Source organism: Microcebus murinus, chromosome 1 (assembly GCF_040939455.1).
Source record: "Microcebus murinus isolate Inina chromosome 1, M.murinus_Inina_mat1.0, whole genome shotgun sequence".
Lineage (NCBI taxonomy): Eukaryota > Metazoa > Chordata > Mammalia > Primates > Cheirogaleidae > Microcebus > Microcebus murinus.
The window spans coordinates 144,913,242-144,940,154 of NC_134104.1; the positions used below are offsets into that span (position 1 = coordinate 144,913,242).

At 45.1% G+C, this 26,913-nt stretch overlaps 1 protein-coding gene across 1 annotated transcript in view; it reads left to right on the forward strand.

Moving 5' to 3' along the window:
• The first annotated feature begins 6,231 nt into the window (after positions 1–6,231).
• Positions 6,232–26,913, forward strand: part of DLEC1 (DLEC1 cilia and flagella associated protein) — a 75,371-nt gene continuing 54,689 nt past the window's right edge. Inside the window, exons 1-6 of the mRNA XM_020285457.2 lie at positions 6,232–6,839; positions 12,634–12,784; positions 19,646–19,756; positions 20,942–21,141; positions 21,364–21,578; positions 22,787–22,865. Coding sequence (XP_020141046.2) covers positions 6,312–6,839; positions 12,634–12,784; positions 19,646–19,756; positions 20,942–21,141; positions 21,364–21,578; positions 22,787–22,865 — 1,284 coding nt within the window. The 5' untranslated portion in view covers positions 6,232–6,311. The remainder of the gene's footprint in view (positions 6,840–12,633; positions 12,785–19,645; positions 19,757–20,941; positions 21,142–21,363; positions 21,579–22,786; positions 22,866–26,913) is intronic.

Genomic DNA, 26,913 nt, shown 5'->3' on the forward strand with positions numbered 1-26,913 from the left:
GGTGAGGTGGGTCGGGTTTCTTCTGCCCCCTCCCTGTCTTTAGCGCCCCTGTCCCCAGCAAGACACCGGGATGAAGGGGCTGCTTAAATCTTGACTCTGCACTTTCCTGTGAGACTTTGAACAAGTCACTTCGCCTATCTGGAGCCCTGTAATCGGGAGCTATAATCATCCTTGGAATTGGCTGAAATAATGGATGTCAAGTACAGGGAACAAATAAGTACCCTCTAGAAGAACACGAGCTGGAATCCCATCTTCCCACAGCCATGCCCTGTCTGGGCTCCTCGACAGATCCTGGTGGCCACAGAGCTCAGCAAGAAGCTCTTGTTCTAAGGCCACGCCCCTGCTGCCTTCAAGGGCTGGAAAACGCCATCTGGGTTTCCTCCAAAGGGTCCTGTTCCCAAGTCCAGACGCGTCAGGAGGAAAGGTGAAGGGTGTCCAATCAAGGGAGCAGCTATGGCGAAGCGGGGGTCCCCCGGTCCCCCAGGGTCAGGTCCTCAGGCCCTGACCGTGCAGGGATCCAGAATGCTGTGATGGACCACAAGGTTGCAGTGCCTGTCAGTAGTCCCAGGACAGTATAGGATTATTTGGGGCTACTTTTCCCATACTTATCTTTGTGGGATTTCAGTGTATATTCATTTGTGAATGTAACTTGTTTGTTTCCCTGCAGGCTAATCCCTATGCTCACCTCCACCCCATAGGCAGAGTGTAGTGCTTGGTGCGGGGAACAGTCAGGAGAATTGTCCTCAGACCCTTAGCTGAGGGAGGAGGTGCAGGCAGACCCACCCGAGGGAGGAGGCATGCTTAAGGAGTGTGTGAACTGAAGAAGACACTGAAACCTCCATTCGAAAACCGTTCTGCTATTTCACTTATACACCACAAGTATTTATTGAGCAGCTACTGTGTACCGGGCACTGTTCTAGAGCCTTGGGAATCATCAGTGAACAAAACACACCAAAAATCCTACCCTCCTGGAGCTTAAATAGTAAGAGAAAGAAAAGACAACTATCATGAACATAAGAAGTGAATTGTGTAGTATATTAGAAGGTGATAAGGAAATGGAAAAAAGTAGGATAAGAGAGTTCAGGAATGGGACAGAGTTAAACTTTAAAAGTAGGGTAATCAAACTGGATTTTATGGGGAAGGTGACATGTGAACAAAGACTGGGGAGTGACCCATTTAGAGATTTCTAGGGCAAAGGATTCCAGGCACAGGGAGCAGGCAGTTCCAAGACCCTGAGGCAGGAGCGGGTCCACTAAGCCAGAGGAAGAGCAAGGAGGCCAGGGTGGCTGGGCCTTAGAGAGCGAGGGGGAGTGGTAATGGGAGAAGACTGGGAGGTAACAGGGACCAGATTCCTGTGGGGCCTTACAGGGCCTTCCACTTTCACTCTGGGAGAAATGGGGAGCGTTTGGAAAGCTTCAGGCTGAGGAGGGAGATGATCCGACTCATGATTTAGCAAAACCCTCTGGCCAGTGGAAGAAGTTGCCATGGAGGGACAGGGCCGAAGCAGGGAGCCCAGGGAGGAGACTCTTGAGATAAATAATTGAGGCGGGAGTGGATGGTGGCTCAGACCTCAGTGCTAAGATTGGAGGTCGGGAAGAGTGGGAGGACTCCACATCCTTTCTGAAGGTAGAGCCCACAGGACTTACTGGCAGGGGCTGCGAGAAGAGAGGAGTCAAGGAGGGCTCCAAATCTGAGGCCTACACACCTGGAAGGACAAAGCACCCATGAACTGAAATGGGGAAGGTGAGGAGGTGCCAGCTCTCTGTTTTGGACACATTAAGTTTGAGGTCCCTCCAGACATCCAAGGTAAGATGTCAAGCACACGATGGCTGTACAGGTCTGGAGTTTAGGAGGGAGATGTGAACAGGCTGCTCATAATGGCACTATTTATAGTAGAAAAAAAGAAAAAAGTAGTCCTCCATGAGTTGCTATAGAATGTAATAAGTGAAAAAAGCAAACGGCAGGACAGTGTCAATGTATAACATGATTTCATTTGTGTTTTTTAAAAATTAAAACAATGGTGTTATAGATATTGGTGTTTGTGCAGACATGAAAAGTAGCTGGAAGTATACAGAAATAATCTGATAATCTGGGGGGAAGGATTGAAAGAACACTTTTTATTCTTTATGTACTTTATTCTTTATGTACTTTATCATTATGTTTTACCATAATGATATAGAATTTTTGAAATTTAAAAGTAAAATTTTTTTGTTATTATTTTTTATTTCAGCATATTACAGGGGTACAAATGTTTAGGTTACATATATTGCCCTGGCCCCACTCGAGTCAGAGCTTCAAGTGTGTCCATCCCCCAGACAGTGCACACTGCCCCCATTAGGTGTGAATATACCCATCCCCTCCACCCCCCTCCCACCTGCCCAACACCCGATGAATGTTATTACTATATGTGCACCTAAGTGTTGATCAGTTAATACCAATTTGATGGTGAGTACATGTGGTGCTTGTTTTTCCATTCTTGGGATACTTCACTTAGTAGAATGGGTTCCAGCTCTATCCAGGATAATACAAAAGGTGCTAGATCACCATTGTTTTTTGTGGCTGAGTAGAACTCCATGGTATACATATACCACATTTTATTAATCCACTCATATATTGATGGGCACTTGGGTTGTTTCCACATCTTTGCAATTGTGAATTGTGTTGCTATAAACATTCTAGTGCAGATGTCTTTTTTATAGACTGCCTTTTAAAAGTAACATAATTTTTTTTTTTTTTTTTTTGAGACAGAGTCTCGCTTTGTTGCCCAGGCTAGAGTGAGTGCCGTGGCGTCAGCCTAGCTCACAGCAACCTCAAACTCCTGGGCTCAAGCAATCCTCCTGCCTCAGCCTCCCGAGTAGCTGGGACTACAGGCATGCGCCACCATGCCCGGCTAATTTTTTTATATATATATCAGTTGGCCAATTAATTTCTTTCTATTTATAGTAGAGACGGGTCTCGCTCTTGCTCAGGCTGGTTTTGAACTCCTGACCTTGAGCAATCCGCCCGCCTCGGCCTCCTAAGAGCTAGGATTACAGGCGTGAGCCACAGCGCCCGGCCTAAAAGTAACATAATTTTTTAAAGGCCAAAAATGTATGTGGGAACCCAGAGATTAAAAAAACAAACAAAAATTGTGGTCAGTAGAACCGGTTATAAAATGAAGAAGGCAGCTCACAAGGAATTCCATTTGTGCTGATGAAGTCCCCATGGGAAGGGAGCTGCAGTGTGGGTCCAAAGGTGACCTGAGCCCTTTGTTACTGGTGCAGGGTCGGAGACATTCATTTATTCAGCTAGCCAGAGAGCAAACAGAAATTGAATGCCGGGCTCGGTGGAACCAGGGATGAATCCAGTTTATCAGGCAGAGAGATAGTGACAGAGGAAGGACATGAGGGTGGAGATAGGGGTGCACAGAAGAAGGGGGAGAGCAAGGAAGAGAGTGTGCATCAGATGGGAATGGGCTGCAGCAGCAGATGCTGCTGAGAGCTCGAAGAAGAGGAGGACTGATAGGTGGCCATTGCCTCTGGAGGGACTGGAAGGTTGCTGGTAACCTTGGCCTGGACAAGTGCCAGCTGAGTGGAAGGGGCACTCAAAGGCAGGAGGGGCCTCTCCCCAGCTGCTCAGACTCCCTGTGACTGTCTCTGAGGCTGTCTGGAGGCAGGATAGAGGAACCAAAAGTAATGGCAAGAATCCATTGTCTTGTCCTTCCCTAGGACAGGGACGGTAGCCAGGGAGCCTCCATGAGTGGGACTGCTCCTAACCGACAAGACCACCTAACGTGAGAGCAGTGGAGTCCCCCCAGACAGTTCCACTTCTCTTCCTACCCACAGCTCCTTCCTGTACCATCGGGGGCCTCACATACATGTGAAAAATTGGACAAATGACCCCTTTGCCCAAGCTCCCTCCAATCCTGTCCCCTTCCCCCACCAAAGCTATCCCTTCCTGCCCACACCAATCACCGTGGGGGAGGGGGGAAGTTAAAGAAGAGCCTGCACAGGCCCTGGAAATGGACTCAGGATATTTGGGCAAATACTTTTGGAGTCCCAGGTACCTCGAGGGAAAGCACAGAGCACATCACCTTGGCCCTGTGGCCTCCTTACTCTGTGGGGAAGGGCACAGCTGGAGGAGAGCCAGGGCAGGGTCCCCTCAAACACACAGTCCAGGGCAGGGTCCCTGGCTTCCCAGTTCTCAGGACAGAAAAGGTACTGGAAAGGACAGATGAGGGAGCCAGGCCCAACCAAGAGAAGTGGAAGTGGCCCAGGTCTGTGGGCAAGCATCCTGGGACTCATCTCAGGAATGGTCTTCAGGCTGTAAGGCAAACAAACTCCCCCCAGAGTAGAGAGTGGCTAGCTGTGTCTTGAAGCCATGGTGTGCCGATGGTGATGTCAAGCTGCCACCCCAGACAACTGCAGTCCTCTTCCCGTCTCAGTGGATGGTATGATCACCCATGTGCCTGCACACACAGGATACTTGGAAGTCATTCTTGGCCCCTTTTTTACCTCCCATTATCCACCAGCACGTCTTGTCAATTCTACCTTTTAGATGTACCTCCAACCTATTTCCCTCTCACCCAAGCTCCCTTCCCTCTTTCCTAACCTCTGCACTCATTTCCTAATTGACCTGGTGCCTCCTGACTCTCATCCATTCTCACAGCAACAGTAGCAATGTCAGTAAAACAAAGCTAACTATGGCATGCCCCAGCTTAAGACCCTCGATGGCCCTCCTACTGTCCTCAGAATAAAGACAAAATTCCTTAATGTGACCTACAAACCCGTTTATGCCCTGGCTTTTACCTATCAGTTTCAAAATTCTGTCCTCACACTCTTTAAGTTCCATTCCTTTCATTAAAAAAAATAATTTAAAGAGGTTTCTTCTAAGCCAAATGTGTGTGACCAGCCTGGAGCACATGGCCTCAAGAGGTCCTGAGAAAATGTCACAGCCATTCCTGAATTTCTTTCAGTCCCTCTTGCATGTGGTATTCTCTCCCAGCTTTTGCACACCTGGGTCCCTTGCAGGGTGTGCCCTTTTTCCTTCTTCCCTGGCTTACTCCTACTCATTCTTTTTTCGTAACTTAAAAAAACAAATACTGAGGTATAATTTACATAGAGTAAAATTCATCCATTACCATGTTCAGTCCTGTGAGGTTTGACAAATCCATATAGTTGTGTGACCATCATCACAATCAAGATATAGAATAATTCCATCATCCCCCTAATCTCTCATGCCCCTTTGTATCCTACCCTAGCTCCCACCCCCAGCTTCTGGCAACCACTTAGCTGTTTTCTGTTTTGCATTTTCTCCAATGTCCTATAAACAGAATCATTCAGCATGCATGTGGATTTTGGGGACTGGTTTCTTTTACCGAGCATAATGCATCTGAGATTCATTCATCTATGCTGTTGTGTGTATCAGCAGTCTATTTCCTTTTTAATGCTGAGTAGTATCCTATTGTATAGATGTACTACAATTTATCCATTCACCAGTGGATAAGACATTGGAGTTTTCCCCAGCTTTTGGCAATTAGGAATAAAGCTACCATAAACATCTGTGTACAAGGTTTTGTGTGCACACAAAAAGTTTTCATTTCCTTTTGGGAAATACCTAGGAGTGGCACTGCTGTTATGTGTCACTTTATAAGAAACTGCCAAACTGTTTTCCAGAGTTGCTGTACTAGTTTGTATTTCCATTCACAATACATGAGAATTCCAGTTGCTCCACATTCTCATCCGCAGTTGCTCGGTGCCTTTATTTATTCAAGTAAGTTATTTTATTTTTTTTGCCATTCTATTAAGTGCATAATGGTGTAGCATTGTGGTTTGAATTTCCACTTCCCCAGTGACTAATGATACTGAGTCTACTCATTCTTTTTAATCTCTGCTTGGTCTTCACTTGTTCCAAGAAGTCTCGGCTCGCCCTGCAGACTAAGTTCTGTGGTTTCATGACAACCAACATTTATCTCTACCTTGGCCTTAACCCGCTAAACTGCAGTTGTTTTACTGTTCTCCCCACCCACCATACTTTCTCTCTCTCTCTCTCTCTCACACACACACACACTACTGTGTGCTCCCAGAGGGCAGAAGCCGCATCTTACTTCCTTTGGTATCTTCAGCTCCCAGCACCACACACGTGAGACACAATCTCTATACAATAAATACTAAATGAGTGAACAATTGCTGAACCAATCAAAGAATGGATGGATGAAAGCAGGTACCCAGGCAGAAGGATCTGTAATCAGACTGGCCTGGCTGTGTCAATTAACCTCCTCCATCGGCGCCCCGCACTTCAGTAAGCTCAACTCGAGAACTGCGACGCCGACGATGCGAATGTGTGCGACGACACCGATGACGCGACCAAGAGGAGGGCCTGCCGGAAGGGGCGGGGCTCGACCGGAAGCAGAACTGCGCCAGGGAGCGAGAGGCGTCTCAGTTGCCATGGAGACCAGGAGCGCTAAAGAGCTGGGGTCCACCGAGTACTGGGTCTACGACTACCCGGAGATATCGTGGGCGCCGACCTCGAGTCTAGCGTGGTCCATCAGCTCCAGCAGGCCCAGCCGGAAGTCCACCCGGCTGTCCTCCCGCGCCTACTCCGATGGCTTCCACTATAGCTTCGCGCCCAGGCGCCGCCGCCGCCGCTCGGAGCTCGCGCTCGCGCCGCTCCCCGAGCCGCAGCTGCTCCGCCTGCGCCCCTCTTCGCTGCGGACCCAAGAAATTTCGCACTTGCTCACCGCCGTCTTCCGCAACTTGTACTCGGTCGAGGTGATCGGCGAGGACGTGAGCACAAGCCTGATCAAGGCCCGCGGCAGCGAGAATGCTCGCCACGAGGAGTTCGTGGAGGAACTGCGGCAGGTAACGCGGCCCCGGCGGCGCCCCGCGCTGCGGACGTTGCAGGGGACCCGAGGAGGCGCCTGCAGGACCCCGCACGTGCCAGCATCTGCCGAGGGCCGGGCGCTGTCCCAGGCTCTGGGGATGCAGCTGGGAAAGAGCAGATCAAGTTCATGCTCCAGCGGATCCACGTTCTAGCAGAAGGACACTATATACACACACATATCTGTAGCACCTGTCTATATATATAGTTCTCTGCACACATACGTGCATTATAGATTGCATATATGAATGAAACAGCTGGGGCAGACAGCTGAATCGTTGTTCTCTGGAGGGGATAAAGCGAAAAGGCATCCCTTTTTGGGGTGCCTTTGTATCACAAACCCACAAACCACAATCTCGACTGAGACATTCGTGCCCAGATTTTAGGAAGCATGAGCAATCTCTGAACAGCAGCTCTGCTTCCTCCTCTGTACATGGAGGAAACCAGATGACTTGGGTCCTCTGTGCTGAGTCTGCCTCTGCTGGCCAGATTGCTGTTGCCTCCCTTAAACTTTTTTATTTATTTATTTACTTATTTATTTATTTAGAGATAGAGTCTCACTTTGTTGCCCAGGCTAGAGTGAGTGCCGTGGCATCAGCCTAGCTCACAGCAACCTCAATCTCCTGGGCTCAAGCGATCCTACTGCCTCAGCCTCCCGAGTAGCTGGGACTACAGACATGCACCACCATGCCCGGCTAATTTTTTCTATATATATTAGTTGGCCAATTAATTTCTTTCTATTTATAGTAGAGATGGGGTCTCGCTCTTGCTCAGGCTGATTTCGAACTCCTGACCTCGAGCAATCCGCCCGTCTGGGCCTCCCAGAGTGCTAGGATTACAGGCGTGAGCCACCTCGCCCGGCCTCCCTTAAACTTGAGAGCACTCCTTCCCAACCACTTATCCTGTGTGCCTCCTGCCTCCCAGATATTCTGTTTTCTTCTCCACTCCATTCTATCCTCTACATGCCCCATAAGTGACATGCATCTCACCCAGCATATTCATTCATTTAACACATTTATAGAGCGTCTACTATGTGCTGTATTCTGTTCTGGGCAGTGGGAAGGCAGCAATGAATAAAATGCAAGTGTGCAGCTCACACACACAACCTGTCCTCTGTAGCTTACAATCTAACTGGGATAAATAGATATTAACAAAATTAGTATCTGTATAATATGTGAGATACTGATGAGACCAGTCTCACCCTCTCCATGGATTTTAGGCTTCTTGAAATCCAGCCAGGGTCTGTAGCTGGTACTCTCTGCTCTGTTCTTCCTGGGCTACCACATACACTCTGCCAAGATTTCAGCCTACCTAAGCCAGACCTTGCCCTTGAACTTCTGACTCACAATCCTGTCATTCACATGAGCCAGAATATGGGAAGCATTATAAACCTATAAACTCCATGACAAGTCACCCAGTTCATTAGATTCAACCTCCTTAATATCTCTTCCATGAGTAGCCACTATACCAGGGTCTGAACTGCCAAAGAGTGATCCCTATTTCTGGGGGGGGGGGGAAAGCTTTGAATCTCTTCGAAGATAAAGGTAATACATGTTCATTACAAAAATTTCAGAATGCAGAAAAGCTTAAAGAGTGATCCTGTAGAAATACAAATATGCAAAGATACATTGACTTTATCAATTATGATATAGCCACAGTGAACTACTATAGAGTTGTTAAAAAGAATGAATTATACCTATATTATTGCCTGCTGTTTATTTTTTATTTATTATTTTAGAGACTCCAGGCTGGAGTACAGTGGTGTGATCATAGCCCACTCCAGCCTCGAACTCCTGGGCTAAAGTGATCCTCCTGCCACAGCCTCCTGAGTAGCTAAAACTGCAGAGGAGTGCCACCATGTCTGGCTAATTTTTTTTTTTTTTTTTAATTTTGTAGAGACACATTTTCACTATGTTGCCCAGGCTGGTCTTGAACTCCTGGCCTCAAGCACTTCTCCTGCCTCAGCCTCCAAAGTTGCTGGTTTTATAGGTGTGAGCCACCACAACCAACTGCCATTTATTAATTTAGCAAAAGAGTCATAGAACAATGTTATGATAATCCCATTTATTATGATGCTATATATATGCATGGAAAAAAAGCTGCAAAGTTTTCTATCAATATGTGAACAATGCTCTTAGGGGGCATTTAAATTTTTTTTTTTTTTTTTAAGACAGAGTCTCACTCTGTTGCAGACTCCTGGGCTAGAGTGCCATGGCATCAGCCTAGCTCACAGCAACCTCAAACTCCTGGGCTCAAGCAATCCTACTGCCTCAGCCTTCCGAGTAGCTGGGACTACAGGCATGCACCACCATGCCTGGCTAATTTTTTCTATATATTTTTAGTTGTCCAGCTAATTTCTTTCTATTTTTTTAGTAGAGACAGAGTCTTGCTCTTGCTCAGGCTGGTCTTGAACTCCTCAGCTCAAAAGATCCACCCACCTCGGTCTCCCAGAGTGCTAGGATTACAGGCGTGAGCTACTGCACCCAGCCCTGCATTTAAAATTTTCTTTGCATACTTCTATATTGTCTGAACTTTTGCAATGCATGTGAATTAATTTTGTTACTACAAAAAAATTTTGAAAAGAGCAGGCACCTGTCATTCCACCTGTGTGATTCTTCTTGTAACTATATTTCTCTCTCTCTTTGTTCTCTTCCCTTCTTTGCTTCTCTTCTCATTTGTCTGTGGATGTCACTGTCATATGACTGTGTAGGACTAGAATTCATTCTCCCTAGAGGAGCCATAATTACCATCCATTACGGAGTGTCTCTCTTGATTGAGTTCTCCCAGAGGCAGCCTCAGTGGCTGCTGGTCTTCCCCAGCTCTGCCTGTAGAAGTACTGTATAGTCTAATGATTAAGAGCAAATGGTCTAGAACCATACTTCCTGGGTTCAAACCCTGACCCCACATACTACCTGTCTGACCTTGGGCAATCCTTACTACTCTATGCCTCAGTTTCCTCATCTATAAAATGGGAATGATACCTAGCACTCTGGGAGGCCAAGGCGAGAGGATCGCTCAAGGTCAGGAGTTTGAGACCAGCCTGAGCAAGATCGAGACCCCCATCTCTACTAAAAATAGAAAGAAATTAATTGGCCAAATAAAAATATATAGACAAAATTAGCCAGGCATGGTGGTGCATGTCTGGTCCCAGCTACTCGGGAAGCTGAGGCAGGAGGATCGCTGGAGCCCAGGCGTTTGAGGTTGCTGTGAGCTAAGCTAATGCCATGGCATTCTAGCCCGGGCAACAGAAGTGTGACTCTGTCTCAAAAAAAAAACAAAACAAACAAACAAAAAAAAACGGGAATAATAGAAATATCCATTCCATAGGCTGTTTTGTAGATTAAATGAGTCAATACTATAAAGCATTTACAAAATTGAGCATTTACAACATGGTAAGTGCTCAGTAAGTGATAGTTGGTATTGTTGTTGTTTTTATTTGGATAAGATACTCATTCCTACATCCAAGAATTTGGGGCAGGGATTATCAGCTCAAGGCACAAGACACAAAGCTTGGTAGTTTCTATATAAGGAACTGTCCCAGGCCACTGTCTCCTAAAAAGGTGTTTCCTTGTCCCAAGATGATTTAGCCACCTCCTTTTAGCCTTCGTTATATCCTCATTCAGATGCTATCATAGCACTTTTAAGACTCTATTCCACTTATCTATATCCTTGGCAGTTCCCTCCTGTTAAAATGTAAACTCCTGTGAGCAGAAACCATATCTGATTCATTTCTCTCCCCAGATGTACATGGTAAATATACAATAAATCTTTACTAAAAGAACAACTAAATAAACATCTTTGAGGTCCCACCAGCTCTAGGAATACAATAAAGAATACCATCCCCTACACATCCTTTTATTTTTACAAGAGACGGAGGTCTCACTATGCTGCCCAGGCTGGCCTCAAACTCCTGAGCTCAAGAGATCCTCCTGCCCCAGCCTCAGCCTCAGCCTCCCAAGTAATTGGGACTACAGGCACATGCCACCGCACCCAGCTAATTCAGACTATATTTCACATTACGTCACAGACTATATTTCACACCTACTAAGGGAAGGGAGAAAGAGCAGGATTGCGCCATGGAAGAAGTGGAACCATGACGGGCACCCAGCAAACCTCGGCATACGCAGGAGGTTGCTCTGGAGAAAGTAGTGCCTGTGAAAATTTCTCTTGAGTCAAAATGGCCAGGACTTTATAGTCCTGCTCCTCTCAGTCACAGGATGTGGGTGCTACAGAAAGGACATGGGCTGAGACAAGCCCTTTCCAACAGCTCATGTAGACTCTGAGGGACTATCTGCTGACTACGCTCCTGTAACTAGGGAGCAAGTCCTTCCTTGAACGGGGATCTGGGTGGCACTACAGGTAGTGTGCTAACTTGTATTTGGTATTTCACAGTTTGAATGGCAGCTCTTTCTTTCTTTCTTTCTTTCTTTCTTTCTTTCTTTCTTTCTTTCTTTCTTTCTTTCTTTCTTTCTTTCTTTCTTTCTTTCTTTCTTTCTTTCTTTCCTTGCCTTCCTGCCTCCCTCCCTCCCTCCCTCCCTCCCTGCCTGCCTGCCTTCCTTTCTTTTCACTCTGTTGCCCGGGCTAGAGTGTTGCTGTGTCAGCCTAGCTCACAGCAACCTCAAACTCCTGGGCTCAAGCAATCCTCCTGCCTCAGCCTCCCGAGTAGCTGGGACTACAGGCATGTGCCACCATGCCCGGCTGATTTTTTTCTATATGTATTAGTTAGCCAATTAATTTCTTTCTATTTATAGTAGAGAGGGGGTCTCGCTCTTGCTCAGGCTGGTTTCGAACTCCTGACCTCGAGCAATCCACCTGCCTCGGCCTCCCAGAGTGCTAGGATTACAGGCGTGAGCCATGGAGTCCGGCCAGGTATTTCACAGTTTGAATGGCAGCTCTTCCTCTCCTCTCCTCTCCTCTCCTCTCCTCTCCTCTCCTCTCCTCTCCTCTCCTCTCCTCTCCTCTCCTCTCCTCTCCTCTCCTCTCCTCTCCTCTCCTCTCCTCTCTCTCCCCTCCCCTCTCCTCCCCTCCCCTCCCCTCCCCTCCCCTCCCCTCCCCTCCCCTCCCCTCCCCTCCTCTCCTCTCCTCTCCTCTCCTCTCCTCTCCTCTCCTCTCCTCTCCTCTCCTCTCCTCTCCTCTCCTCTCCCCTCTCCTCCTCTCCCCTCCCCTCCCCTCCCCTCTCCTCCTCTCTCCTCCTTTCTTGACAGAGTCTCACTCTGTTGCCCGGGCTAGAGTCATGGCATCAGCCTAGCTCACAACAACCTCAAACTCCTGGGCTCAAGCAATCCCCCTGCCTCAGCCTCCCGAGTAGCTGGGACTACAGGCATGCGACACCATGGCCGGCTAATTTTTTCTCTATATATTTTTAGTTGTCCAGCTAATTTCTTTCTATTTTTTTAGTAGAGACAGAGTCTCGCTCTTGCTCAGGCCGGTTTCGAACTCCTGACTTTGAGCGATCCTCCCGCCTCGGCCTCCCAGAGTGCTAGGATTACAGGCGTGAGCCACCGCGCCCAGCCTGACTGGCAGCTCTTTCTACTGTGGGACCAGGGCACAGGGTACCAAGCTTGGCTCTGTTACTGACCTTACTATGAAGCCTTTAAGTCATTTCCCTCTATGGGTTTGGTTTCAGCTTTCACATGTAGTAGGTTGGACCAGACGATTGTGATAGTTTTCTGGCTATTCTTCTGTGCTTCGCTGGCAGCCCCGATGCTGCGCTGCGGTTGAGTAAAGCTGTGTAATCTCACCGAATTTCTGTGCATTTGCTCGTTCACCCGCCAGATTCGGGAGCTCTATAAGCAGCGGCTGGATGAGGTTGAAATGTTGGAGAGACATATCATTCAGGCCCGGGCGCGGGCCCTGGCGGAGAAGGAGCGGGCCATGACCCAGGCCCAATCACAGGTCCTCGAGGACCTCCTCAAGTTGCCTCCAGGTGTGTATCAAGTTACTCCCATATGCCTGCCACCGATTTCCCAGCTGATACTTTATTGTATTTGCTCCATTGTCCACTCTCCAGTCCTTTTTCAAACATTTGGAGAGCAAGTTGCAGACATGATGCTTCATTGCCACAAAACACTCCAGTGTGTGTATCTCCAAGGACACTCCTCTATAAGCAGCATACAACCCTCCAAACCAAGAAATCGGCATCAGTGCAACACTAACCTCCGACCCACAGATCGCTGTCAACCTAAATGACAGACAGAGGCAGGCTCTCTAAAAGAAAATGGTATTTGTTCGGGAATGGGCAATGCAATGGGAATACCATGCCATTGTAAACTATGTGCATATTCGGGGAGATAAAGGAAGACAAAGGTTTTTAAAGGAAAAATGAGAAAGATAGCACAATTCTTTTGAGATAATCATCCTTGGCTGAGTGAGGTTGGACAGGCAGTTGCTGAGCAGATTTTTTTTGTGTAAGGTTGCAATGATCTTTGTGCAAGATTGTGGGTTTTGCAGAGTCTTTCGTGATAGTTCTTGTCATCAGAACCACCCCTTCACAGCGGCCGTCCCCAAATCCCCTGGTCAGGGTTTTTAGCACTAGCGACTCCATTTTGATTCTGGAAGCTTTCACATCCCACTCAAATACCACCAGCTAGCCCTCTGTGGCTCTGTCCTCTCTGGCCCAGGGTCCTGTCCAGGAAGTCATTGTCACGTCTCTTATTTTAACTCGTTTGTTTGGAACAATTCCTTTTCTTGTCTTTCATGTTCTTGACAGCTCTTGACAGGCCTTTTGTTCTGCAGGATGTGTTGGTGTCATGTTTCCCCGGGACCAAACTCAGACCATGCCACGTAAATTACTCTTTGTTCCTCTCACTGTGGCACATCGGGGAGGCACAGGTGGTAACAGGTGGTATTAACCTCCATCACCTGGGCAGGTTGGAGTCTTCCAGGGTTCTTCGTATTAAATCCTCCAAATTAAATCACAATTGGTTAGTCTTTTGTGGAGAGGTATTCTCAGATTACACCAATGTCTTGTTCCGTATCATGGCTCCATCATCAAACCACCTGCATTCCCTGAAAACTCTCTTAATCAACTACCTCTATGGTGATATTTTTTAGAATGTATTTGTCGAAGAAATTGGTTTGTTTTTCTTATAGACTGGTCCATAGTGTGGATTTTACTGATGTCAGCATTGGGGTGTCATTTAACTCAGCAGTCCCCAGTTTTTTGGTACCAGGGACCAGTTTCATAGAAGATAATGTTTCCACAGATGGGGGTGGGGGAGTCAGAGCTCGGTCTGTGATGGGGAGCTGTAAATACAGGTGAAGCCTCCTGGTGTGTGCCCCCCCCCCAAGTTTCATGGAAGACAGTTTTTCCACGGATGGGGGTGGGAGTGTTGGGGGAGAGGGTGGAGCTCTGAGAACCAGTCCCTAACCCTGGTACCAGTCTGCAGCCAGTGGTTGGCGACTATGGATTTAACTTGTTCCTATGATTAAGGAACATAACTTAAGTCTGTAATAAGTTTTCCTGTAAGTTTTTTTTTTCCTGTAAGTCAGTAATAAGTTCTAAAGACTTTATGAAGTTTAGGTCCAACTGGGGTAGGGGATGAAAGACTACTTCATAGGTGGTGCTGTGTGCTTTCTTCAAGGGGTACATGATACCTGGTTATCTCTTTTTCATGATGCTGGCAGCCTTTTATTTTATTAGAGGTTATAAATGATCATGAAATGCTAATGGTAATGATAATTCTATCATTCTTTTTTCATCAGCTGAAATACTTATATAAAGAGAAACTTTTCAGCAATGAATTTGATTACCCCAAGGTATGAGCAGGATTAATTCTTTCCCTTTATTTTGCCAGTTTTTAAAATAATGAGTTGTTTCTTCTAGCATCTTCTAAAGATGACTAATAAGATTTGTTTGGTTGTTTTAGTATCAATCATTATGAACTCATGGATATTATGATTATATTTATTATCTTTATTGATGCTCATCTTTGACCAGTGAGCTTTTTCAGGTTGACTCCTGACTCTTTTGACGATAGTTGTCTTTGATAACTTCCTTGCTTTCTGGAATGGTGAGATGTTCCAGCCTCATCTAGGATATTTCTGGCTTCAGACCTGGAATCAGGCGTTTTCCCAAGAAGCTCTGGTTCCTTTTATCTTCCCCTGCCCCTCAGAGACTTTGATCTGCCTTCTTGCATTCCTGAAAATTCCAATTTCCAGTGAAGTAGGCAGAAGGGACAGTGTGTTTAAGAGACCTGTCACATGTGTAGCCTAGGGGGAAAGATCTAGAGGGAGGAAGAAGTGGAAGATACAGTCCCTTAGAAAGGCACTTTACTATTATGGGCGCGTGCTAGAGACCATATGCTAAGCTGCTCTGCACAAGTTGTCCCATTGAATCCTTCCTAAAACCCAATGAGGTAGGTTTTCTTTCAGTTTTATAGGCACAGGAACTGAGCAGAGAGATGATCAGATAACATCCCCAAGGCTGCACACCGGAAGGGGTGGGACCTAGATTTGAGCTTGGGTGTGTCTGCTGTCAAAACCCTTCTCTTTCTTTTATTGGAAGGAGGCAGTTGTTGACTGGGCACAGTGTTTAGGGGATGTTGATGACTTCCTTTAGGGTGTGGCCCTGAGCAGGAGAAGCCCTGTCGTTAGGGAGGCCTGGCACCTCTGGGGCTCAGGTCCCCTTAGTGAACTCCCAGGCACAAATCCTCTCTCTTCCTGTCCGTTCCCCCCCACCCCACCCCCCAACACCACCACCACCACAGCAGAGCGTAGCTGCCTGGTCTCCTCAGCTGTGGCCCAGATAACAATGTGGATTTTGGCAGAGATTATGGTTAGCAAATTTGCAGGAGACTTTATTGATTATCCGATGTTCCCTGAGCCCTGGGAGTCAGATACTGTCCCCCCCCCCTTTGTTTTAAGCTACAGATGAGGAGAGATTAAATAATTAACTGTGTGGGTTTTTAAAAATGAAAGTGGAATAAAACATGGAGAACTAAGAGACAAACATCAGTCAGGAGTTTTTCAATGACATTCATTTTATTTTTTACCCAAAATAATATTAAGTTACAATCAGACGTTATCTGCCCTGGTTTCTCAACCTTCTTCTGGTAATGTGTCTTTCTTTTATTTCAAAAGTGGCAGGCATAGAGACCCTAATTCAACTCCACGGACACCCCTCTGGTCTCTGTTTCTCAGAGCAGGGAAAGGTGACTCTTTTATGACTAAGATTAACTGGCAGTGGGGACATTCCCCAGAAACTTTTCTTATTTGAGGCACAGAGGCAATCTTTCTCTGTTGACTGATAAAAATGCTACAAGGTGGAGAACGTGCATCAATTCTCAGATAGAGGGAGGAAAATGAGAATTCTGCAGAACTTCTTGTGCTTTCATTCCTGTCCCTTGCTGGCAGCTTGTCCGAATTACAGTTTGGAGAGGGGAACAGCCAACACCGCGCAGGGCTGTGCTCAGGAGCCATGGGGTCGGTGTAGGAAGCCCACCCTCCCCAGATGGGAGAAGATAGTCAGAAAGCCCAGGCAGGGTTTTGCAAGGCACACCTGGTACATGGCCAGGCCTGAGGAGGAGAGAGATTTTCCTGAGGTCTGATAAACTAACCCTGGCTTCTGCAGGCACAGCACCTAACCACCCACACCCTGGGGGAGGACTGTGGAAGACTGTGGAGAGAATGGTATGTGGCCTTTCCCTTTGTATGGAAGACTTATCTTTTGATATTTCAAATAGACCATCACCAAAGTCCTTGAAAACTGGGCTGGAAAATTGTGTCAACTTGGCATTGCTGCTACTCCCTGCTAAAGTCTCCACTGCCAGGGAGAGAACAGGGACTACATTGTTCAGAAAGCACTTCCCCGCTGTGGTTCCAGGATAGGTCAGCTGATGAGAGGCCCGTGGTGAGTTTTGGAAGGAGGCTTAGTCTCAAGAAGCAGTAGGGAGCAGATGATTGAGTGGCTGTGAGTTGTGAAGCAGCTTCCAGATAACTTACGGTGAAACCCCTGCTTCAGTGCTGCTGGCCGAAGTCGTTAATGATGGTGTTCTTAAGTCTGTGTTGCTATAAAGGAATACCTGAGGCTGGGTAATTCATAAAGACAAGAAATGGATTTGGCGCGTGATTCTGCTGGCTGGAAGACTGGGATTCTGGTGAAAGCCTTAGGTGGCTTCCCTCCTGGCAGAAGGCACAGGGGAGCCAGTGTGGGCAGAGATCACATGGCCAGAGTGCAAATGAAAGTGGGAGTGGAGGTGGCAGGGTCTCCTGGGAGCTATTAGAGGGAGAACTCACTCACACACAGCCCAGGGAGGGCATTAATTTATTCATGAGGGATCCACTCCCATGACCCAAACTGCCTCCCGTTAGGCCCCACCTCCAACACTGGGGATCAAATTTCAACATGAAGTTTGGTGGGACAGATATCCAAACTATAGCAGAAGGCTTCCCTGACCTTCTCTCCCTCATTCTGTAATCTCCTGTATTAAAACCTTTACATTGGATATACATAGAGTGGTTTCTGTTTTCCTGATTGAACCCCAACTATTACAGTAACTAGACCAAACCTCAAAACCCTCAATATATATGATGCTGGGAACATGTATTCTTCACTTGTCTCATCTACACCCTTGGTTATAGGGGACCACCAAAGGGAAAGACCATTCAAAGGCGCTATATCTTCAGATAATGTTGGTTAATGGAACAAGCAACAAAGTTCGAAAACATCCAAGTCTTCCATTTATCCTATTTATTTCTTAATTTTAATCAAAGTAATAAATATACATGGTTTTTAAAAATCAAGTGGTTTAGAAGAACTTCTAATGAAGCATAAAAAGCCTCTACCTATAGATGTCATTATAAATTTGTCCAAATGCATAGAATGTACAGCACCAAGAGGAAACCCTAGTAAAAGACATGGACTTTAGGCAGTGATGATGAGCCAGTGTGGTTTCATGGATTATAACAATGTACCACTCTGGTGGGGGATTCGATAGTGGGGGATGCCCTGTGTGTGGGGGGACAGGGGATACATGGGAAGTGTCTGTACCTTCCTTTTAATTTCTTGGTGAACCTATAATTGCTCTAAAGAATATAGTCTATTTTTAAAAAAATATTCCACCTCACCTCTCCCAACCTCTGTCCACTTGCCAAAGGTAGCCGTTTCTAGTTTTCTGGATACCTATAAATAATGTTATTTATATGTCATATAAACGATATGTCTTTGCTGCTGTTTCTGGACTCATTAACCATGGACATTAACGATTAACTTCCCCCGCTCTGTTAGATGAGATTGATTCATTCTCTCTCTCTCTCTCTCTCTCTCTCTCTCTCTCTCTCTCTCTCTCTCTCTCTCTCTCTCTCTCTCTCTCTCTCTCGTCTGTGGGTCGGGTCAGTGGGGATTGGCTGATCTGACTGGGCGTGGCTGGCTGAGCTGGCTTCAGGCTGTGGCTCCAGCTGGGCGTGGCTCCAGGGGGTGTGGCTCCTTGCTGTTGGTTGGGCTTGGGTCTGCTCCACATGGGTTCATGCTGGGGTCCACGATGAAGGTCAGGGAAGCTCCTGCCACAGTGGGTGGCAGAGGCACAATGAGGAAAGCTCAGCTGGGAAGCACATCCCAGACTTTGCCAATGTCTTATTGGCCAAAGCATGTCACATGGCCAAAGTTAAGGGGCGAAGAAGTGCACTCTGTCTCTAGCAGCAGGGACTGCAAAATCACATGGCAAAGCGCCTGGATACAGAGCAGGGTGAAGAATTGGGGCCATTTCTTCAAATCTGACGTACCATGTTTCCCGAAAATAAGACCTACCCATAAAATAAGCCCTAGCAGGATTTCTAAGCAATTTGTGCAATAGAAGCTCTACCCCAAAAATAAGACCCAGTGTTGAGCGTGGCTGCGCAGCGTATCTGCACAACCCATGCATTTTGTCGCAGAGCGGTAAAGAAGACGAGCAGCCCTTCTCATCTGCCCCATGAGAGCTCTATTGCTCGACATGAGAGATTGGGGCCAATGGTTCTAAAGGAAATAGAGTCGCAAGAAATTCAGGATGGAATTCGGGGTTCAGAGAGTTATGATGATGTCCCAGAAGTAGACGACTTAACTATATTTGAATAAATGTAGATTGTTGTACCGTACTTAAAACAAATAACACATCCCCTGAAAATAAGCCCTACGGTGTCTTCTTGAGGAAAAATAAATGTAAGACCATGTCTTATTTTCAGGGAAACACGGTATAATTTCTCTGAATTATACTTTGTTATAGGCCTCTCTGTGAGTAACAACATTTTAGCTGAAATATTACCACAACACACCTTTGCCCAAAAGTTGGTCTCTTTTAAGTGGCTGATAAATACTTTCTGATTAGTTTTTGGTTTTTTTTGAGACAGAGTCTTGCTTTGTTGTCCAGGCTAGAGTGAGTGCCGTGGCGTCAGCCTAGCTCGCAGCAACCTCAAACTCCTGGACTCAAGCTATCCTACTGCCTCAGCCTCCTGAGTAGCTGGGACTACAGGCATGCGCCACCATGCTCGGCTAATTTTATATATATATCAGTTGGCCAATTATTTTCTTTCTATTTATAGTAGAGACGGGGTCTCTCTCTTGCTCAGGCTGGTTTTGAGCTCCTGACCTTGAGCAATCCGCCTGCCTCGGCCTCCCAGAGAGCTAGGATTACAGGCGTGAGCCACCGCGCCCAGCCTTGATTAGTTTTTTAAATGTTAACATTCTCGAGGGGTTCTGAGAAGGGATTTTGTTAGGTAGTTTAGGAGTGGAGGATGAAGAAAGTTGGGGTGCGGGTTCTTCCACACCAGTCTGGCTTGAAACACCTTTGTCCTCCCCTTCTCTTCTGTGTAGTGAAGACGGTCTTCAGATGGTGTATAGACAGCCAGTTGCTACAGAAACATCATTTGATCGGCCCAGAAGATTACTACAGCGACACAGTGCCATTTTGCTCTGCACCTAAAGGTAATCAATGCTCCTGTGCTCTCTTGGAGCTTCTGATACCATTCCAGGGAGGTTTTATAGTAGCAGGGCCACATTGGCCACCTGTGCTGTCATTTACTTGCTCGTAGATCTTTTTTCCCCTTTTCTTTAAAAATTTTTTTTTTTTTGAGACAGGGTCTCACTTTGTTGCCCAGGCTAGAGTGAGTGCTGTGGCATCATCATAGCTCACTGCAGCCTCAAATTCCTGGGCTCAAGCAATCCTTCTGTCTCAGCCTCTCAAGTAGCTGGGACCACAGGCATGCGCCATCATTCCTGGCTGATTTTTTATTTTTTTTATAGAGACAAGGTATCACTATGTTGCTCGGGCTGGTCTTGAACCCCTTGTCAGCTTTGGAGCTGAGAAGGCATTTGGTGTGGGAGGCTCGGGATCCAGAGAATTGAGGGTGCTGATGAGAAGAGTTCCGCTGATGGCCTGAGGTGCATGGGGGAGTAAGACCAGAAAGGTGTAGAGGAATCAAGTGTCCTGGGGTACTTAGACACTTAGTACTTTAAAGCTAATTGGAAACCCACTATCTCATGCAGGTAAAGCAGGGGTCCTCAAACTTTTCAAACAGGGGGCCAGTTCACTGTCCCTCAGACTGTTGGAGAGTGCGCACTGTGGGCCTGGGACAAGTCGGCTGCTAAGCAGGACAGGCAGCGGCAACAAAAACACCCTGTGGGCCAGATAAATGTCCTTTGCAGGAGGCTTGTGGCCTGTGGGCCATAGTTTGAGGACGCCTGGTATTGAGTATTTGCCAGGCATTGTGCTAAGAGATCTGTGGTGACGCCAGTTTCATTGCATTCTTGCTAGCAATGAATGTTCTCATTTAACCTTTGGGGGATGATCTTATGGGTTTAAAAAGCTAATACAAACTTTGATTCCTTGTGTGAACATCCGTATGTGTGACAATGATCTGTTCATATTGTTTGACTGTGTTGGAAAGCTGGAAAATATTTTAACACTCTAGTCCTAGGTGTTAAATACACAGAATAGGCTCCAGGAATAATTCATATGCTGAAGAGCAATTACATCTGGTGTGGTAAATGTGAAAGCTCAGGAGAAAACATCAAGCTAACTGTGGCTTTGGTGGTTTTGTTTGGTCATCTTAGAAACATCCACCTCCTCAACTTGGTGCGGTAACTCAGTTTGTTTCCTTGGCGCCATAGGCATCTTCCCCCCTGGATGTTCGAAACTGACATTTAGTTGTGCGAGGCGTTCTGTCCCAAGGAAAGAGCTGGACAGGAAACTTCAAGTTCCATGCAAGCCGCAGCTTGCTAAGTCTGAAGATGAGTTAGACCATACTGTGGACAGCCTATCGTGGTACTCGACTTCTAAAGTCAAACAAAGGACCAGAGAAACTGTCAAGGTCAGTTGAAGCCTGTGCACACCAGTGTGTGTGGGCAGTGGGGACAGGGAGGCAGTGACAGGGAGGCAGTTCAGATGACAGCAGAAGTTGTGACGAGTCCACAACAAAATAGAGTTTGCATTGGCCTGCTGTGGGTCTTGCAGTTGAAGATGCAGTTGAAAGATGTCAACACGCACAGTCCCTTTACCTGCCATTGACTCTATACTTTTGTGTGTTTCAAAGAAGGCAAGTCCAGCGAAAAATAAAAGCTGGATGAACCACTTACGTGTGCCGCAGAGACAAATAGAGCGACTTCTGCTTGCCAGAATGGAGAGTCGGAACCAATTCCTAAAAAACCCTCGGTTTTTCCCTCCTAACACTCCATATGGAGGGAAGTCTCTTGTTTTTCCTCCAAAGAAGCCAGCACAGAGAGAATTGAGTGCAGACTCAGAACAGAGGTATGTCTGTCTTTCCTTAACTTGCACTTTCCAAAAATCTGACCCTTTAGAGTAAAACCTAAAAGGTCCTGGGTCTCTGATCGGGCTATAGAGGCACCTAGACTTTTCTGTGGGAGGGTAGCAGTATCAGACCAGAGCTTCAGGGTCACCTACAGATGTGGCCGTTGGACATCTCCCAGAGTCCTGGCTTTAGGCTTTTCTTACCTGTCAGGGTCTTGAGAAATAGGGGTTGGTGTCACCACCCATTATTTATGTCTGAGCAGTCTGGGTCAAATGGGAGGAATCTCTACAACTGTCTGCTCCTTCCATTGGATTCATATGTGTTGGATAATAACAAATGTTTAAAGTTCGATCGGCCACAAATAATTAGTGCAAATTGTGATTTTTCTTTGAGAGAGTGCCTTTGCCTATATTTCAATAATTGTAGTTATGAAAGGAATGAGTTGCTTCATGGATTAATACTTTTAGTGAACCTAAAGCTATTAACATTTCCTTATTAGACAAATAATATCTTTTTATTAAGAAGAATTGGAAAAGACTAATAATATTTGAAAAGAAAAACAGCACCTATATTAAAAACTCAGTTAACATATTGGTGTTTAAGCTCCCAGAGTTTTTCCTATACATATTGAAAATCAAATACATAGTTACAGATGTTAATATCTTCACAAAGATTGGATCATGCTGTAAAACCTACTTTATAACCATTTGTAACCTACTTTATAACAACAATCAAAAAAAAAAAAAACAACAACACCCTAGGGCCAGGTATGGTGACTCACCTGTAATCCCAGCATTTGGAGGCTGAGGCAGGAGGATCACTTGAGGCCAGGAGTTTGAGACCAGCCTGGGCAACATAGCGAGACCTCGTCTGTACAAAAACATTTTTTTTTAAAATTAGCCAGGTGCAGTGGCACATGCCTGTAGTCCCAGCTACTGGGAAGGCTGAGGCATGAGGATCACTTGAGCCCAGGAGTCTGAGATTATAGTGAGCTATGATGACGCCACTGTACTCTAGCCCCAGCAACAGAGTGAGACCCTGTCTCAAAAAAGAAAAAAGAAAAAAAAAAAAAAACAACAAATGACATATTGTGAATATCTTTGATGGCTTGGATGTATTTATTTTTACATTAGTCAGTCACTGCCTGGTATTTCATCACATGGATGAAACTAATAGCCTTTCTTTCCTCTCTTTTTCCCTTCCACAGTTGTACTGATACTCCAGTGTTTCTAGCTAAGCCATCAATTGGATTTTTCACAGATTATGAAATTGGATCAGTTTATGAGGTAGAAATCTTGTTTCTTTATATATCCCACCCTATCTTCTTCCTTATTTTTTAAAGTCTTTATTATGAAATTTTTAAACCAAACTCAAAACTACAAAAGAGTAAAAGACTCAACGACCCCTTGTGTGACCATCATGCAGCTTCAATGGGTATCCACACTTTGCTGATCTGATTTCATCTATTACCCCTACAACCTCTTCACGTGTGTCTAAGTGCACATGCATGCACTGGAGTCTTTTGAGGAAAAGCCTACACATTGTGTCATTCTTCAATTAAACACCTCAATAAGTATCTCTAACATATAAGGACTTTTACAAAGTAACCATAATACCATCATCATACCCAGCGATATTAACAGTGATTCTTTAATATCAGCTAATACCCTTCCTTTTCTGATCTTCCCCCATTTCTTAAAAAAAAAGGTCAATACACCGTTGCTTTCTTTGAATCAGAATCTAAACATTGCATTTGATTAAAATATCTCTTAATTCTCCTTTAGTTGATAATAATTCCTCCCCTACCTCCTGCTTTTTAAAAATGCCATGTATCTGTTGAAGAAATTGCAATTTGTTACATAATTGGATTTGGCTAATTGTGTTATTATGGTGATACTAAACATGTTTCTTCGTATTCTGTATTTTCCATGAATTGGTAGTTAGTTAGATGTAGACGTTTGATTAGATTCAGGTCCAATTTCTTTCTTTTTTTTTTTTTTTGGCAAAAATACTTCTTTGGTGGTACTGTGTATTTTGTATTGCAGTCTATCAGGAGGAAGCATGGTATCTGAGTTTCCCACTATCAGTGATGAATGGTGTCAGGTGTTGTAAGCCTGATTCATTCTTTATAAAGTTCTTATCAATCTTTCACTTAGTGGTTAGCGGCCTAGATGACTGCTAGATGACTGTTGCCCAGATCCATTTTTTCTTAAATTAGGGGTTACAAAATGGTGATTTCTAATTCTGGTTTTCCTTCTGCATTTATCAGCTGTCATTTTCTTTTCTTTCTTTCTTTTTTTTTTTTTTTTTTTTGAGACAGAGTCTCACTCTGTTGCCCGGGCTAGAATGAGTGCCGTGGCGTCAGCCTAGCTCACAGCAACCTCAAACTCCTGGGCTCAAGCAATCCTCCTGCCTCAGCCTCCCGAGTAGCTGGGACTACAGGCATGCACCACCATGCCCAGCTAATTTTTTCTATATATATTTTTAGTTGGCCAATTAATTTCTTTCTATTTTTAGTAGAGATGCTGTCTCGCTTTTGCTCAGGGTGGTTTCGAACTCCTGACCTTGAGCCATCCTCCCGCCTTGGCCTTGTCATTTTTTATTTTAAAAAAATTCCCCTCCAGCTTCTATTCATACATCTCTTCCTTGTACTCTCCTTACCTCTGTCGGCAACTTTTTCTATTAGTTTGGGTTCTTCTATTGTTTCTTTTTGGAACCATAGGAAATATGTATATGTATTTGAATCTCTTCTCTCTCTTACTGTCCTCTGCACCTAAATAGTTTATCCAGTGATTTCTGCAAGGGCAGTATGTACAGACTCTCCTCATTCTTTTTTCCCAGCTTCTTTCTTAATGCTAACCTCACACCATCCTGGGGAATCAGGTCAAGACCAAGCTCAACAGTTGCCAACTCCATTCATCATGTGCAAAGACAGCTAGGCTTAATGATCATAGTCCCTTCACACACACGTGGATTGTACTTTATAGTCTAAACAGCATTTGCATATTCACAGTTCTTCAGGAACTTCGCAACCACTCATGGCAAAAACAGACCAACATGGCAGCTCTATACTCGCTAAACATCAGAGGAAGCATTTTGCTTACTCCTTGAACTCAACCGTGACATATTCTCTTTTGTACTTCTGTACCTGGCCATCATGCTTCCAGGACAGTTGGAGAAGTTGCCAAAGACTCAGAGGAAGGGAGCTAAAATCATCTCAGCTGGGGAGTGGAACAGGGCAAGGGAGAGCTGCTCAAGGACACTGGGGAGATATTTATCTGCAGGACTTGAAGCCTGTGCTCAGAGCCTGGAGATCCCGAGGCTGTAGAAGATGTGGACACAGACTGCCAGGGAACAGTCTTTCCTCCTGTCTTTGCTTGGTGTCTACTGCGCATCCCTTTGATCTTGCATAGTTGTCACCTCTTTAGAAAGTCATCCTAATGACATAATTTTGTATTTATCTTCCCCACTAGACTGTAAGCCCTACAAGGGCAATAATTATTTCTGGGTTTGTATTGTCACTTTATTACCAGTGCCTGGCATATAATAGGCCCTCGGTAAATATTTACTGAGTGAATTACATGAATACTTGGATATTGGGTCTACCCCTCAACCCTCCCTACTCCTCAAAAGGTCAATCAAGAAAGATGCCTTATTTTTATACACACACACACACACACACACGTATATAAATGTATAAATAATATGAGTTCCCAAGGGGTTTTGATACATTAGTGAATGACAACTCACATATGGGTTAGTGAGGTATTTATTCCTTTAGAATGTTGCTAAACATGAAAAATACTTAAATATATGGGAGAGTATATGTAAAATGTTAAATTAAAGTACAACATAATGATTATGACTATGTGAAATCTGGGCACTATGGCTAATACACAGAAAATCATACATAATTAGTGTATTTCAGATAAGGACTTAGGGCATCATTTTTGTCATAAACTTGTATTGATACTAATGAAAATTTTTAAATTTAAAAATATATATGAATGGGAATTAAGTTTCTTACTGTTGCAGAAATTTACAAGGAAGGAAAGGGGGAAGGCTAGAATGAACTCTGTGGTGCTGGATTATAGGTGGATGTGTAAATATGGATTCATGGTTTAAAAATATCTGTGTGGGTATGTATGCACACAGATGGGTAGATACAGGAATAGACATAGATGTATGTGAATGTGTAAGTTAGTGTACATCCATATATTTCCTAGCTGTATTGGCTAAGAGGGATAGAAATAGTGACACTCTAGTAGCAGTAAGCACATCTAGCGTCCAGATCTTGGTTTCTAAATACCATTTTCCAATAAAAGGAACCAGGGGTCCTTGGGGAACTAGTTGATTCCAGAGTTGAAGCAGGGAAAATAAAAGATGAACCTAGAGCATCTTGTGCTACCAAAAAGTATGGAAGTGCTAAAAGAGAGAGAGAGAGATGGGAGTGGGATTGGGGCACATGTCAAAAGGACACAGAGCTCCCAATGGCCAAAGTTGGAAAAATTTGAGCAACAAGATAAATAATGATCATATTAGATTATAGCTCAAAGAATAAAATAAATATCCATGAGTCCATAGTGACATAAGTAAATATATGAATTAATAAATAAATGGGGGAGAAGGGACAACTCTTTGCTACAGAAGAATTCTGATTAATAACGTAGAAAGAATGAGAGAAATAAAAAGTCACCATTAAATACCACGCTAATAATTTCTACAGGCAAGAAATACCAATGTATTGTGCTAAAATTCGTGGGTAAAAGTTTAAGTAGAAACGAATCATTTTACAGTCTCCTCCTCATCAAATCTTCAGTGATTACAAAAGTAAAGACAGTAACTGTGCAGTGGTGAATCATGGAACACACCACTTTGACCAAGTGGTTAAAGCTGACATCTCCAATGACAAGACACATCAGCACCATATGCCCCCATATGACATGCTGAGACAAGCAAATCCCCTCTGTGGCATTCTTCCCAATACTGTTAACCTCAATCTAATCCTGAGGAAACATCAGACAGACCCAAACTGAAGGACATTCTAGAAGGACGTGTTATGAAATAACTGACCAGTACTCTTTAATAACTCTCAAGGTCATGGGCAACAAGAAAGGACTGAGGTCTGAGCATGGTGGCTCACACCTGTAATCCTAGCACTCCGGGAGTCCGAGGCAGGTGGATCGTTTGAGCTCAGGAGTTCGAGACCAGCCTGAGCAAGAGCAAGACCCTATCTCTACTAAAATTAGAAAGAAATTAGCTGGACAACTAAAAATATATAGAGAAAAAAATTAGCCGGGCATGGTGGCACATGTCTGTAGTCCCAGCTACTTG